Below are 12,794 nucleotides of genomic sequence, written 5' to 3' on the forward strand. Positions count from 1 at the left end.
AGAAAATTTAAATCATATTAAGCGTCTTTTCCGACCAACAACGCTATGAGATTAGAAATCAATTACAGGGTTTGTAATTGATTTCTAATCTCATAGCGTTGTGGTCGGAAAAACGTAAAAAACACAAACACATGGAGGCTAAACAATAAGTAAATAAATAACCAAGAGATCACTGAAGAAATCAATGAGGAAATCAAAAAATACCTAGAGACAAATGACAACAAAAACATTACAATCCATAACCTATGGGATGCAGCAAAAGCAGTTCTAAGAGGGAAGTTTATAGCAATACAATCCTACCTCAAGAAACAAGAAAAATCTCAAATAAAAAATCTAATCTTACACCTAAAGGAACTACAAGAACAAATAATAGTGTGACCATTTGACAAAAAAAGAACAAGTAGAAGTCTTTGCTCTAATGGATATCAAGAATGGACACAACTATATTTATTAAGACAGTGTGGTATTAGCACAGGAAATAGACAAAAAGGCCCATGGAACAGACTTGAGGACCCAGAAACAATTCTGCATATTTTTCAAGTCTGTAAGTTCCATTTTATTCTTCTTATATCTTCTGTTTTTCTCCTTTTTATAATCATGTTTTCCTTAAATGTTTAAACATATTTATAATAGCTATTTTTAAAGACCCTGTCTGCTAATTCTGTCTTTTGTTGTATTACTGGATCTTCTGTTGACTGATTTTTGTCCTGGTTTTGGCACATTTTCCTGGTTTTTATGACCGCTAGTAGTTATTTCCTTGGATGCCAGTCTTGTGAATACCTAGATTATATTGCCTTCTTTTAAGTATTTTGAGGGTTTTGAGGGGGCAGATAGTTTAGTTATTTGCAGGTAAGTCTGATTCTATCAAGCTTTGTTAGGAAGGAGGTTATCCAAAGTCACTTTTATTCTAAGCCTAGTTTAGGTTACTCTTAATGCATTGCCTTCCTGGAATCTCTACTAAATGCTCTGCTGTTCCACAAGAAGTCTCCACTCAGGTTGGCTGGACTTCAAATGTCTCTCAATGTTATGTGAGCACCAGTAGTTGTTCAGCTTATAGTTCCCTGATAATTGGTTTTTCCCCAGCTTCATACATTTCCGCTCTGTGTATGCACAGCTTAGTATTCAGCCAAAAACTCAGATGTATGGAGCAATTTGTTTGCCTAGCTCTCTCCTCTCTGGTCCTCTTCCCTCCCAATTCTAACCAGGTAAGTCTTCCCAAACTCAACTCCCTGTCTCATCTCTGCAAAACTGCTGTGCTCTGCTTAGATACTCCGTTGTGTGCTAGAACCCAGTTACTGCTTCCAGGCAGAAGATCTTGTCTCATGATCACATTGCCCAACGTCTGAAAACAGATTATTCATATATTTAGTCCAGTTTCCTAGTTACATATAGCAGGAAGGCGAGTCTGGTACCATTTACTCTACCACATTTGAGAGCAGAAAGCTTTATCATTTTTTTTAATGTTTACAAGATTGACCTGGGTGGAGAGATATATACTTTTTATACTTAAAAATAAAACCTAATAAAATTAACGTTGTTTTTACAAAAGAAAGAAAGGATGTTTTTAACCCAAAACATCAAATATACAAAGTCATATCTGTATGTTCTCATATTCTCAGTTAGTGGTTAAAAAGAAAAATAGAAAAAAGAACAAATCTCCAAGAGTAGCAATGTGACACTAGCAAAATGTTCCAGGTTGTCTGATCAGCCTCCCTTTCTTGGTCCAGGTACAGGAAGAATGGGGTTCAACAGCAGCCACAGCACTTTTAAAGATGCCCACAAGGCTACGGCAGTGCTCGGTAGTGAAGTGGTTAACCTTCCTTATGTAAGAGCAGAGCTGAGAACTTAAAACGTGAGTTACTTAAAATTCAGCTTAGCTTTATGGTGAGGTAGAGTTTGTTTAATTAGTATTTAGAACTGCACATTGTTTATAGCTATTGGTATTTCATTAGATGCTTAAATGTTTGAACATTTAAAGCTTAATAAGCCTTAGTTCTCTGAAGAAAAACAGTGATGTAATTAAATTTTCAATTACTCTAGTTTTTTTTTTTTTAGGGGCCCATGCAATTAATAAAAGCTAAGGCATTTAACAACGCTCATTTAAAAACCGAATCTGACACCTTATTAATTAGCTATCACTTATACCAGATATTTTTAATATAAAAATTTCACACAAGCAAAGTCACAACTTTTGAAAAGTACATGTAATGACACATGAGAATAAATAAAAGTAACTATTTTTCAGATTATTTTGTGTGTGCACATGAATGTGTGGATCAATTATGGCTTTCTAAAAACCATTCTTCTGCACTGAGACCAATTACTGTTTGTTTGGTTTTAATTGTATGGTCAAACTAAAAACACTGAAGCAATTGCTCCTCAGAGCTTCCTTGCCCCCAGGATCTTACCTTCAAGTTGAAAAAAAGAAAGTGGCGGAGGTTTACAAATTGCATATAGTCTTATTTTAATTAAACACTAAATTTAAAATGGAATAGGAGAAAATTCTCCACTCACAGATTTTGCTACCCACAGATCACTACAGCATCAGTACCACAAGGGAGTTCATGATTCACGCCCCATCCAGAACTACTGGATCACAATCTGAATTCTCAAAGCATCCCAGGTGTTTAGTGTGCACATTAAAGACTCAGAAGCCCTGCAGAAGCATGATCAGTTTACCAGTCAGGAAAGAAACTTGCCAGAGTCCTTGCCCTCAAGGAGCTTACAGTCTACTGGGGTCAGGGGAGGCAATCGACAAGGAAAAATTCAATTATAATTTCCTGGGATAAAGGCGGCATGGTGATGTCTACTCATTGCATCAAGGAGGGGCACTTTGTCAAGTTTGGGAAGCAGGCTGACCAGGAAAGGCAAGTTCAGATCCTAAAGAACAAAAATGTAAGGGGCAGAGAAACATAAGCGCATTAAGGAGGCCAAGAAGGAAAACAGAACTCTAGGAGACTGTAGCATCATGAAGACCAAGAGAAGAGGCATTTCCTACGGATAATCAACCGTGTCAATGCACAAAACATCATGGGTATCTCAAAACACCATGTTTTATACATAGTAGTCACTAAGTAAGTGTTCATTGTATGAGTTGATGAATAAATGCATATTTACCTCAGTGTTAAGTAAAAACCGGGGTATGAATTCAAAAGTATCTAACTCCCATTCTTATGTTCAGCCACCAACCCCTATCATATGCAAAGAAATAACCATATTTAAAAGTAAATTTTAATATATAAACATGTATGACAAATGCCTAACTTGAAACCAACAATAACAAAATAAAGTTATCTTTTAGGTATGAATCATATATTCGTCCTTTTTGGTTTTTTACATTCACCTCTCTGAAACCACCCCCTGCAAAAGCAACTAGTACGAGTCTTTGTACCCAGTAGGCATTCAATAAATATCTGTAAAACAAAAACTGTTCTAGAGATTGTTTATCTCTGCTCTCTCCCAAAATCACATTAAAGTGATGGTAAAGGAATATTTTTAAAGGAAGGAGTAATTAAGTATAATTTATACACTGAACAGTGAGGAGAAGCCCCCCCCCCCACTCAATTGTCTTTCCCTGTTCAACTCCAACAGTGGTGGCAAGCATGCTTGTTTTGCCCTCATTCCCTGTAGAAGGGTGAGAAGGACTTCTCCTTGGAGAAATTGAAGGCCTCAGAGCAAAGACCTACAGACACTGACTGGCATTTGGGGATGTCCCAGTGAAAAGGCCCCTGGCTTCGTGATCAGCCTACAGAGAAACCCATCTTTATTTGAGGAGCCTCTTCTAAAACACACAGATTCTAATTAGCTTTTAGGTGTGTCACCTCAGGCAAGGTTCACTAGACTTCTGAGGAAAACCTCCTACATGAAAGACAGAGCACCAGGGGAAAAAGCAAAGAAAAACCTGAGGGGAAACAGACATAATGCTAGGAGCAAAAGACAAAGAGGGAGGGAGGGAGAGAGAGAGAGAGAGAGGAAACCTCAGGGAGATAAAAGGAGCCATGGCATCTTGTAAGAACAAGATGCCATGAAAAAGGAACATTGAGACAATAAGAAAGTACCTGGAAATAAAAATATGATAGCAGAAATTTAAAACTCAACAAAATGGGATAAAAAGTTGAAGAGGTCTCTTGATAAGAAAAGCAAGAAAAGTAAGCGATGTAAAATAGAAAACAGCATGATTAGAGGTTCCATTTGGAAGTCAAATATCCAATTAATAGGACTTCCAGGGAAAAGAAAAACATTAAAAATACAAAAGGAAGGAAGGAAGGAGGGAGGGAGGGAGAGAAAGAAAGAAAAAGAAAGGAAGGAAGGAAGAGCAAGAGAGGAAAAAAAAAGAAAGGGAAAAAATTATCTAAAGAAATAATGCAAGAATATTTTCCAGAACTGAGGGCATGAATTCCCTGATCTAAATGGCCCATAACTGCATACCAGCGCTGTGAATGAAAAAGGATTCTCAACAAGCGATATCTTCATGAAAATTCAGAAACCAGGGACGGTAAGGAGAAGATTCTAAAAGCTTTCAGAGAAAGAATAGCACCAGACCTGTTGCAGTCACATTGGAAGCTAAAAGATAATGGAGAAATGCCTTCTCAAATGAGATGAAATCAATTCCAGCCTAGAATATTAATCTCAGCCAAACCATCAACAAGGTGAGAGAAGAACAGAGTTTCATACATAGTACCTTACTTCAAAAACTTTGCCTCCCATGTACCTTTTCTCAGGCAGCCATTGGTCAGTATGTTTCACTAAAACAGGGATATAGGACAAGAAGGAAGAAGACATGGGGTTCAAGAAACAGGGTTTCTGACACAGGGAAGAGGGGAAGGGATTTCCCAGGAAGAATGCTGCATAGCAAGCCCAGAGAGCAACCAGTCTACAAAGCAGGAGATGCAAGAGGTCCAGATAGGATGTCACTAAGAAAAAAAAAGAAACTGCAAGATTTCCTGGTGAGCTTCACCATATGGAGAGGAGTTTTACAATTCCTTCAGAAAATTTAGGAAGAAAGTAGTTATCAAATATACAGAAAATTAAGCCAAAGCGTAAGGCATACTTAAGCTATGATTGGGTCCCGCCCAAAGTTAAATAAAAAATAAAATATAACCACAGTGTACCATATCAGCTGTGAATAACATTTTCATGGTCAGATTAATATACATAACTGTACTGAATATGTATTTAACCAAAAATTGTGATAAAATGATCTTGGGAAAATGGAGGAAGGGAAGTATGGGCTAGTGATAGAGGATGGGGAAGGAGTGAGGTAGGTTAAAAAAAGCCAAATGCTCATTTTCCATCAAAGTAAATAGAATTTACATCTGAGAATGAAAAATCAGAATTCAGAAGTTTTAACTTGTTATTTTGAAGAAGCTGCTAAGAAGGGCAAAAGCAGTTGCTTCTGGGGAGCAATATTTGAAGGCAGTGTGAAGGGAAGCAGGAAACTTTTTTTTCTTAAGTTTTGTAGAACTATTAAATGTTTTTAAGCTGAGTGCTGGCATTACTTTGTTTAAAACAGAAATCCAATATATATATATATATTTAATATATATATAATATATATATATATTTAAAATTTGAAACTACAATAAAAATTAACCAAATAAAAAGGAAGTATTCTTGAAATCCTAATACAGTAGACAACATAGATGATCAAAATTCCTTGTGGACATGCAATCCTCTTTATATCCAACTCACTGATCACCTCCCCCACCTCAACCTTATTCCCTCCACAGACACAGTTCCTTGCACTCAGACCCCAAGAGTTCAAGACATCAATGAGCATACCTAAATATGGCTCTTAGCCCCATCTAGGGAATAGAACAAAAAAATAAGACTGGGTCTCTGTTTCCAAGTCACATGAATTCTGTTTGAGAGGCTATGTCACATGCAGGAAATAGGTAATCACATAAATTAATCACAATTAAATGGTAACCTGTGTGGTACAAACTATATGGAGTTCAGAAACATGTCAGATCTGAGAGAATGTGCCTGGACCAGTGCGAGGCAATATGGAAAGTGGTGAGAAAGAGGCTGGATGTAGAAGTTGGGCCACATCACTGCCTGCTCTATAGATCATGTCAAGGTTGGGGGTTTTATCCCAAGTGTAATGGAAAGCCATTAAAAGGATCCCAGCCAGGGAGTGACACAATTTTAAGATCACTCTGATCATTAGATGAAGAATGGACTAGAAGGAGGCAAAACCAACAGGGGGAATAGTTAAGAGGCTATCGAAATGGTTCAAGTGAGAGATGATAGTGGCTTGGACCCGGATAAAGGCTATTATTAAAGACCCATTATAGAAATAGAATCAGTAAGATTTGCTGATGCCTTCCTTATGTAGAGGATGGGTGGCGGGGGGAGGAATTAGCAGGAAGAAGGAGCTAAGGATGATTCCCAGAATTCTGATTGGAGCAATTGGGTGGATGGTGGTTCTACATTCCCAGAGGAAGACTGGGAAAGATAACAGGTTTTAGAGAAGAAGGTTAAATGTTAGGGGTTGAACAAGTTAACATGCAGATTCTTGAGATTCCCCACTGGATTTGTCAAACAATCAATTGATTCATTGTCCTCTCCGTGTTCCACATTCTAGGATATCACATGGGTTTGGGGCTCAGCAAAGAAGTCCAGTCTAGAGTCAGTTTGGGGGAGTTGTTGGCATACAGATGGCATTGGAAGTCATGAAAATGTATAAGACCACCTAGGACAGTGGTTTTCAAACCTGGATTGTGCATTTACAATGCAAGTTTCAAGACCCCCATCCCAGAGAGTTTCTGATTCAGTAATTCTCAGTGAGGTCCAGGAATCTGCTTTATTAAAAGCCAGTCCAAAATGTTCTGATGCAGGTAGTTCAGGCTCAGGTTGGAATGGACAGAGGTGAGGAAGTAGCAACAGCAAGTGTAGCCAATCCTTTCCAGAAGTTGGAGAGAAACTGGAGAAGTTGGAGAGAGGTTGCTAGGTAGAGGGGATGTGAGGCCAAAGGGTTACCTTTTTTGTGTGTTATTACTTTTTTTTAAAGGTGGGAGACACTAAAGTGGTGGTTCATAACCTTGGCTACACATTGTAATCACCTATTGAGATTTTCTAAAATATCAATGCACAGGATACACCAAGACCAGAATCTCTGGAGGTGGAGCTTAGATACCAGTATTTTTTAATTTAATTTTTTTTTAAATCATTTTTCCCCCTAAAGCATTGTTTTTATTTCCCCAGTGCCTGGCATATAGTACATCTTCAATTCACGTTTTTTGTTGGGGAAAGTATTGCTGAGCCAGTTAGCGGATAACACAGACAACAGGAAGCAGTATGTATTGTAAAATTCATGTGATCTTCCTGTGAAAAGGATTATAATCCAATTACCTACTTTCAAATGGGGAACAGGAACCTGAGAGAGGAATTAAATTCCTAAGGTCTGTCAGCCTTGGTAGTAGTGAATCAGGACCAGAACCCAGTATTCCAACTCCCAGGTCAGTGTTGTCCTGTCTTTGAACAATCCCATTTTGAACACACCCCAAACCCGCTCACCCATCGAGACTCGGCCTGCCTAATAATACCTCCCCCTCGACACCTCATTTCCTCAGTCACAAACCAACCCTGCCGTCTCTTTCATCAAACCCGTTGTCAAGCCCAAACCCGCCTGCGTCCCAGACCCATCCTTCCCTCACCCCTGCCTCAAACCCAGTCCCCAGACTTTGCGCTTGCTCCACTCGGGCAGCGGACTCTGACACCATAGCAACTGGAGACACTCGAATCGGCCCGCAGCAACAAGGGGAGAGGAGCTCCTGGTAGTACAATTCTTTTTTTGTATTTGCTTTCCTTACCGCTTCCCGCGCCTGATGCGTGAATTTGAGAGTCTGGTAAGAAAGCTCCATCAGGACACTGTGTTAGGGACCGAGAGAAGGGAGAAAAGGAACCAGTTGCTCGGCTGACCTGTACATCCACCGATGGCGGCTCAGGGAAACCTGACGCTTAACCAGCCCGCCCCCTTCAGGATTGGCCAGAGTCTGGACATGCCAGCCAATCACTGCGCAAAGATGGATTCTTTACTCATGCCAATCAATGTTAAAATAAGTCTGTCAATCGGAGCTTTTGCACGGCACTGACCAATCGAGAGACAGAAAGGGGATGATTGGCAGGTCTTGGGTCATTTGCAATTGTTTTGTTTCCCTTAATTCTGTCTCTAAAGTTTATGCACCATAGTATTTGTCCTTGATTTCGGCAGTTGTTCAGGCCTTCGTGACCCAATGCTTCTGTTCCCAAGACTCTATTTTGGCATCTGGTCTTCTCTAGGCCCCCCTCCCCCTCCTGATTAAGGTAAAGGTTTGGAAATTCCTTCCTGCTTTACTTTGAAATTGTCTGTACTTGGTCCATCTAGACTGATAGAATCTGATGTGGACTATGGCTGTCAGGGGCTTTCTTGGATGCAAACTGTGCATTAAACTTTTCCTTCCCCTCCAATTTCCCCCACATCAGACCTACTCATTAGAAGTGGACAAACATGGACTTTACTTTTTCCTCCGCTTTATTTTCTTCATGTACTAACTACTCTTGTGTCTTCAATGTCTTTCCCTTCAGTCTCTTTTGCTATGAATCTTATTCTAAACCATCCTCTACTCATTATCTTTGGCTTCCTTCATCCATTCTCCCCTCAGGATACAAAAATATTCAAGTCTCCTCAACCTAAAAAAAAAAGTTCTCATCTTGTAATTGTTAAATTGAATCACCTCTCTGGCACTCACTTCATGCTTTCTGGAAGGACTGGCTATCCTCTTCTTCACTTCCTCACCTCTCATTCATTTCTCAACACTTTCTGCCCCTACTCCTTTGAAGCTGTTCTTGCCAAAGTTGCCAATAACTTCCTAAATAGGAAATCCAATTATAGATTATTTTACACTTTACCATATTTAAACTTGGCACCATTTGAAGTTGTTCACTGCTCTCTCATTAGTAATAATAGCTATAATTTATTAAACATTTAAAGTAGGGCACCAGGCAATGTACTATGTGATTTATGTGTTTATCCAATTTACTCCTAACACCCCATGCAAAGTTATTAATACTCCCAATTTACAGTTGTGGAAACAGGCTCAAATAGCTGAGTTAACTCATTTTAGGTTATCCGACTAGATAGAGTTAAGATGCAAACCTAGGTCTCCTGACTGAAGCCAGTGTTCCTTACCACTACACTCTCTTGCTATTCTTTCTGTCCAGTTTCACCTGTCATTCCCACCCTGACCCAGACACCTCCCCTCATCTCTCACTCCAGCATAAATGAACTGCTTACAATGCTTGTGAACCAGTCCTGAGCAGTTCCTTTTGCTTGGAGGATCATTCCTACCTCATTTGCCTAACGGAAGCCTATTTTGCCTACTAAGAGTCAGCTCAGGAATCACTTTCTAGGACAATTCAGTGGTGTTTATCAGATCACAATACTTACTCCAGGCAGAGCTTAGGTGGAGAGAAAACTAATTCCTGATTCCACTATATATCCTTTTATGCTACACTTAGCACATTCTTTTGTTGACATGACTTTCAAAAAAGTTAAAAATATGACTCTCTTTGATATGAACAGACATTATGTCAAAGGTTTTATCTAACTCACTGAGGGAGCCAGTAAGATGGTAAAGCTGGTTTAAAGAGCATTTTGAGGAACTGGGTATTTATAGGCATTTTGAGAAGAAAGGTTAGGATAAGATTGCTAGCTTAGATACAAAATTAGTTAATGTTCTACAGGGCAGTAAAATCTTGACATTTTCTTTTCTAAAGGACATAGAAACATTCCTCTAGTTTTGGCCATTTACATTTAAATTTTAACTAATTAAAATTAAATAAAGTTAAACATTCAGTTCCTCAGTCACACTAGCCACATTTCACGTATTCAATTGTCATATGTAGGTAATGGCTAATATATTGGACAACACAGATATAGAACATTTCCATCATTGCAAAAAGTCCCTTTGGAAAGCAGTTGGGCCTCTTAAACACTGCTCTAGTATGACATTGAAAGGATATGCTGTACTATCTTTTGACTTATTTCCAAATGTAATATAAGTTTTTCTAAAGAATTTTCTCCACAGAACCACTGGCTTTCAAATGTTTCCAACTGAGCACACATTAAGAAATACATTTTTGGTCAACTAATGTTTGACAAGGAAGCCAAGAATACTCAATGGGTAAAGGATAGTCTCTTCAATAAATAGTGTTGGGAAAACTGGATATTCCCATGCAAAAAAATTAAATTGGACCCTTATCTTACACCACTCACAAACACTAACTTGAAATGGATTAAGGACTTAAATGTAAGACCTGAAACCATAAAAGTCCCAGAAGAAAACCTAGGGAAAAAGCTCCTTAACGTTGGTCTTGGCAATGATGTATTTTTTTTCAATATAACACCAAAAGCACACATGACCAAAGCAAAAATGAACAGGTGGGATTATATCAAACTAAAGGCTTCTGCACAACAAAAGAAATGATTGATAAAAAGAAAAGGCAACCTATGGAATATAAGAAAATACTTGCCATCTTTCTGATAAGGGGTTAATATACAAAATGTGTAAGGAACTCACACAATACAATAGCAAAAAACCAAACAATCCAATTTTAAAATGGTCAGAGGACTTGAATAGACGTTTTTCCAAAGAAGACATACAAATGACCAACAAGTACGTGGAAAGGTGCTCAACCTCATTAATCATAAGGGAAATGCAAATCAAAATCAGAATGATATATCATCTCACACCTGTTGGAATGGTTATTATTAAAAATACAAGAGATAAGGATGTGGAGAAAAGGGAACTGCACTCTCGGTGAAAACATAAACTAGTACAACCACTATGGAAAACGGTATGGAGGTTTTTTCAAAAAATTAAAAATAGAACTATCATACGGTATAGCAATTCCACTTCTGGATACATATCCATAGGAAATGAAACCACTATCCTGAAGAGGTATCTGCACACCCATATTCATTGCAGCGTTATTTACAGTAGCCAAGACATAGAAACAACCTGAGTCCAGATGATTATAGAAAACATCTTTAAAGTGCTGAAAGAAAACAAAATACTGTCAAGTTAAGAGTTCTATATCCAGTGAAAATATTCTCCAGAAATTAAGGTGACTTTGAAAGGGTGACTGCTAGGAGCTGGGAGGTCAGAAAGGAGGCTATGTAGCCTAGATGAGGGATAATGGGGCAGGGACTATAAGGAATGAGAGGACCTCTTTGGAGGTCACTTGACCCCTGAGTTACTCCCAGTGTTAGTTTTCTAGAATAGAGATCTTATCACACTACTGCCTACAAAATCCTGTGACCTAGAGCATTCAAATCCCTCAATTTGACATGTGCATCACTCCCCAATCTCATCTCACCCTGTCTTAAAATTAGTTTTTTTTTCTCTTCTTCAAATATTTTTTTAACATCTTTATTGGAGTATAATTGCTTTACAATGGTGTGTTAGTTTCTGCTTTATAACAAAGTGAATCAGTTATACATATACATATGTTCCCATATCTCTTCCCTCTTGCGTCTCCCTCTCTCCCACCCTCCCTATCCCACCCCTCTAGGTGGTCACAAACCACCGAGCTGATCTCCCTGTGCTATGCGGCTGCTTCCCACTAGCTATCTATTATACGTTTGGTAGTGTGTATATGTCCATGCCACTCTCTCACTTTGTCACAGCTTACCCTTCCCCCTCCCCATATCCTCAAGTCCATTCTCTAGTAGGTCTGTGTCTTTATTCCCGTCTTGCCCCTCGGTTCTTCATTACCTTTTTTTTTTTTTCCTTAGATTCCATATATATGTGTTAGCATACTGTATTTATTTTTCTCTTTCTGACTTACTTCACTCTGTATGACAGACTTTAGGTCCATCCACCTCACTACAAATAACTCAATTTCGTTTCTTTTTATGGCTGAGTAATATTCCATTGTATATATGTGCCACATCTTCTTTATCCATTCATCTGTTGATGGACACTTAGGTTGCTTCCATGTCCTGGCTATTGTAAATAGAGCTGCAATGAACATTTTGGTACATGACTGATTTTGAATTATGGTTTTCTCAGGGTATATGCCCAGTAGTGGGATTGCTGGGTCGTATGGTAAAATCAGTTTTAATTAAAGCTACCACTTTAGAAAGAAAACACAAAGGCAGCAGCATGTGTTTTTTCCTTTAAGAGAGGAACCCATTTTTTCTCACTGAAATTCTCCAGCTAGATTTGTTGGGCTACAGCAGGGTCTCTCTATCTCAGCACTGTTGACATTCGGGGCCAGATAGTTCTTTGTTGTGGGGGGCTAACCTGAGCATCGCAGGATGTCTAGCAGGTCCCTCGCTTCTACCCACTAGATACCAGCAGCACCCCCAAATTGTGACAACCAAAAATATCACCAGACATTGCCAAATGCCGATTGTCCCCTGGAGGGCAAAATTGCCCCAGGTTAGACCTATCTCTTTTTCTCAAGAAGAAAAAAAACCCCACTGCCATGTTTATTAAATTTAAGATTTCTCCTCATCTAAAGAGAAAGATGTCAAAGAAAACCTAGGGCATATACATAAGCATGCACTTCACCACCACATTCCCCAACCCAGATAACCTAAAAGAAAGAATAAGGGCAAAGTTCTCTTCAACAATGTATCTTTGCTTTTGGAAGATGTTTCCACATCCCGTTCCACATCCTCTTTCTCCTGTGGCCACTTGGGCCTTCAGAATAGCAGTTTTTCACCGGCTGGCCTGGAGCCTTGGTTTTTCTTTTTCATGCTTTTTAACGTGGGTGCGTTTTTCAGCAAATCTGGCAAGATCAGA

The 12,794-nt window shown here is 38.9% G+C and overlaps 1 protein-coding gene across 9 annotated transcripts in view; it reads right to left on the bottom strand.

Annotated features, from left to right (window-relative positions):
* Positions 1 to 12,510, bottom strand: part of KATNAL2 (katanin catalytic subunit A1 like 2) — a 105,590-nt gene extending 93,080 nt beyond the window's left edge. For all 9 annotated transcript variants that reach the window (XM_082416603.1, XM_082416602.1, XM_082416599.1 and 6 more), the window contains exon 1: positions 7,815 to 12,510. Coding sequence is in view for 8 of the 9 variants with exons in the window: in XM_082416602.1 (XP_082272728.1) it covers positions 7,815 to 7,865 (51 nt within the window). In the remaining variant the exon portion in view is untranslated. The remainder of the gene's footprint in view (positions 1 to 7,814) is intronic.
* Positions 12,511 to 12,794: the final 284 nt, after the last annotated feature.

This window comes from Balaenoptera physalus (assembly GCF_965194825.1).
Source record: "Balaenoptera physalus genome assembly, chromosome: 12".
NCBI lineage: Eukaryota > Metazoa > Chordata > Mammalia > Artiodactyla > Balaenopteridae > Balaenoptera > Balaenoptera physalus.